Raw genomic sequence first — 3,380 nt, 5'->3', positions numbered from 1 at the left:
ATAGCATACACCTCCATTTAACGGATAGCACCTAGTGTACCAATTACATTCCTTACTGTATAAAATAACCTCCACATAAAGGACACCTCTGTATAACAAAGCAATTTTCTTGTACGAAAGTGTCCATTATATAGAGGCTAGTCTGTATATATACACGTACATGTACATGAATAAAATCTTTTCCCTTTAACATATTATGTGTATGTATCACATTCACATGTGTATTGATGTATTTATACCTTTACTAGCTGATAGTAGGAGGTTATTGTCTTTTGGATGAATCTGTAACTCATTCACAGCATTACCATGACCAGTAAACGTCTAAACAACAACAAACAAATATTATAAACAAACAACAAACAAATTATACTTACAATAATGCACTGCATTGTATCTGTACTAAAAATAAAATAAAATAAAAAATATAATTTAAATATATCATAATAATGTTACCTTAATATTCTAATTATTCCTTTGACTCCACCCACTGCTAATAACACCTCTCCGCCATCGCTCAGGCTCCATGTACATGTATAGAAATTTTCTTCCGCCTAAAAATTAAGATAATAAAGTACTTGAGCATAAGTACATCAATATGTATCAGAAAATGTAATAAAAAATTGAGGTGATTTTGGAGCCATTTTTTAGAAAAAACCATGGGCTATAGCCTTGGGTAATTTTCAAAAACTTGCCAATTTCTTAAAATGGCCATAACTTGAAAAATATTTGTCAGAATCAGCTCAAACTTTCTACACAGTATAAGGACATCAATGTGTATCAGAAAATGTAATTAAAATTTGGGGTAATTTCGGAGCCATTTTTGGAAAAACCATGGGCTATAATAGCCTTGGGTATATTAAAAAATTGATTGATTTCTTAAAATGGCCATAACACAAAAATATTTGTCAAAATCAACTCAAACTTTCTACAAAGTATAAGGACATCAATGTGTATCAGAAAATGTAATAAAAATTTGGGGTAATTTCGGAGCCAAGTTTTGGAAAAACCATGGGCTATAGCCTTGGGTATATTAAAAAATTGACTGATTTCTTAAAATGGCCATAACACAAAAATATTTGTCGGAATCAACTTAAACTTTCTACACAGCATAAGGAAACCAATTTGTATCAGAAAATGTAACAAAAATTTGGGGTGATTTTGGGGCCATTTTTCAGAAAAAACCATAGGCTATAGCCTTTGGTATTTTTCAAAAATTGGCCGATTTCTTAAAATGGCCATAACTCAAAAAATATTTGTCAGAATCAACTCAAATTTTCTACACAGCATAAGGACATCAATATGTATCAGATAATGTAATAAAAATTTGGGGTGGTTTCGGAACCATTTTTAAAGAAAAAATCATGGGCTACACATTACAAAGAACATTACATTTACAGTTTTCCAGCCACTTTGTTATTGACCACACTCATTACTTACGTCAGCATCAGTATAACACTGGATAGGTACTATCTGATTATCAGGTACACACTGATAGACAGTAACCTAATGAATGAAGATAGAGTTTACTAATAAACACATAAACAATGTACATGTACATCAAAATAATTACAATACCCTTTTTCAAAATTCTAGCACAAAAGCTTATATACCAAACAAAATATAATGTAGTACATGTACATGTACTGTGCTGATAATTGATACTTTCTTCCCGAACCAATATTTCCATCGGCCCCTGGATCTAACGATCCTACATCAACTATTGGAGTGTAATTAATTAATTAATAGTGGGTGTGGTTAGCTCAATTATTCAATAACCCACCCACCCTGTTAGTTCCAACTGTAGCAAATATTCTCTTCTCAGGAAGGAAAGGATTGAACTGCACCCCAAACAAAGGCTGAGAGTGTCCTTCCTACAATGAATAAAATTAATTAAATAAAACTACGGGGCACACCTTTAAATATCCCACTAGCTTGTAATTTACCATCGTTACACGTGATTCAAGAATACCGAAATCTGTATACATCCGTATACTACAAACACGTGGATGATAAAATGGCTTCTACAATCCCTACTTCACCAATTGACGGTTATTCTGTGCTCTTCTCTCCGTTTTCTCCTAATCTGTTGGGATTTGTGGGTGGCAGTAATTATGGGATAGCAGGAAAAGGTGGTCTCATTATCATAGAACACGGACCAACCGGATATAAGGAGATTAGGAGGTAGGAGGATTGTTGTATCACGTGATAGTCACATGATTATAGGTATGGATGGAAGGACGTGCTGTACGATGTGACGTGGAGTGAGATTGATGAGTCAGTGGTCGTTGTTGCTAGTGGCGATGGAAATATTGTCATTTTTAACATCACCCAAGATGTAAGAGAGAGATAGGGATTGAGGGTATGGGTTTTGTTTTGCTTGTAAATTTTGTAAAAATAAATTTCACCTACCAGAGCCATAATGCAACTTATATTTCACTAATTAGCATAAAATTGCTAAGTTTTTTTCCACCAGCAAGCAATACCTCTACATGTATAACTAATAATTATTGATTATTATTTATTTTTTTAGGTTCCTGTGGCTGTAATGTCTGGACATTTAGGAGAGGTACATTAGAGAGACAGAGAATCATGTACAGTAATGATAATATCATAATAGATCTAGTAATGTGTTATTAGACTAAAATTTTGTTGCCACCATTGTGTACTCAATACTCATGCTCAATGATATGCGAATTTAAATTTGCCAAATTAAAGCTTGCATGTGTCACACTAAATATTACCCCACCCCAAATTACCCTCCATATGAATACAAGAGCCCTCTGGCTTTTATTACATGTACATTAAGCATGCTTATGTTAGTAGTTTAATACATTATTTTCTTTCCCTCCCTCCCTCCATCAGGTCAGTAGTGTTGAGTGGAGTCTCTCAAGGAGAGAGCAGCACCTCATCAGTTCCTCTTGGGACAAGACAATAAAACTAGTGAGATATCCTTCCTCTTCTTCCCTTTATAGTAGCCTTGGTTGGTTATTTTAATTGGATGAGTTGCTGTTGATTAAATTTAGCATTGATCTACATGTACATGTAGCTTTAAAACATTTAAAACATTATGCTTGAACAAGTTACAAAAGAAAATGTGCCTTACATTCCTCATTGTCCATATGATCCATAGGTTCCTTTAGTTACAAATTTTTGAGTTACATGTATACATGCACATGTGTGTGTATTTTTACAAGCTGCTTTCAAATTTACCCAAAATCATTTTCATTTTCTGTCATCTTATTATTTTTTTTTCACAGTGGGATCCTGCTACTGGTACTTGTCTAAATACACTGTCTGGTCATACTGGTATAGTGTACTCCACTAACTGGTCTCCTCACATACCAAACACTGTAGCATCAGTATCAGGTGATTACATGTAA

General features: G+C 33.8%; 2 protein-coding genes across 2 annotated transcripts; one reads left to right on the top strand and one right to left on the bottom strand.

The window, feature by feature from the left end:
- Positions 1 to 239: 239 nt before the first annotated feature.
- Positions 240 to 1,990, bottom strand: LOC109589972 (polycomb protein eed-like; the record flags this gene model as incomplete). The annotated part of the gene is made up of 6 exons (XM_020005941.1): positions 1,914 to 1,990; positions 1,785 to 1,871; positions 1,438 to 1,503; positions 454 to 551; positions 375 to 399; positions 240 to 321 (listed from the first exon to the last, which is right to left on the bottom strand). Coding segments are annotated over exons 1-6 (430 nt in total), but the record flags the coding sequence as incomplete, so codon positions are not given.
- Positions 1,991 to 2,014: 24 nt separating this feature from the next.
- On the top strand, positions 2,015 to 3,380 carry LOC100631842 (peroxisomal targeting signal 2 receptor-like). The gene is made up of 5 exons (XM_003391103.1): positions 2,015 to 2,181; positions 2,224 to 2,335; positions 2,531 to 2,566; positions 2,863 to 2,940; positions 3,258 to 3,380. Exons 1-5 carry the CDS (start codon positions 2,015 to 2,017, stop codon positions 3,378 to 3,380), a joined length of 516 nt encoding a protein of 171 aa, XP_003391151.1.

Source organism: Amphimedon queenslandica, unplaced genomic scaffold (genome assembly GCF_000090795.2).
Source record: "Amphimedon queenslandica unplaced genomic scaffold, v1.1 AMPQUscaffold_10664_Cont16510, whole genome shotgun sequence".
Lineage (NCBI taxonomy): Eukaryota > Metazoa > Porifera > Demospongiae > Haplosclerida > Niphatidae > Amphimedon > Amphimedon queenslandica.
This window is presented reverse-complemented; position numbering and strand designations above follow the sequence as displayed.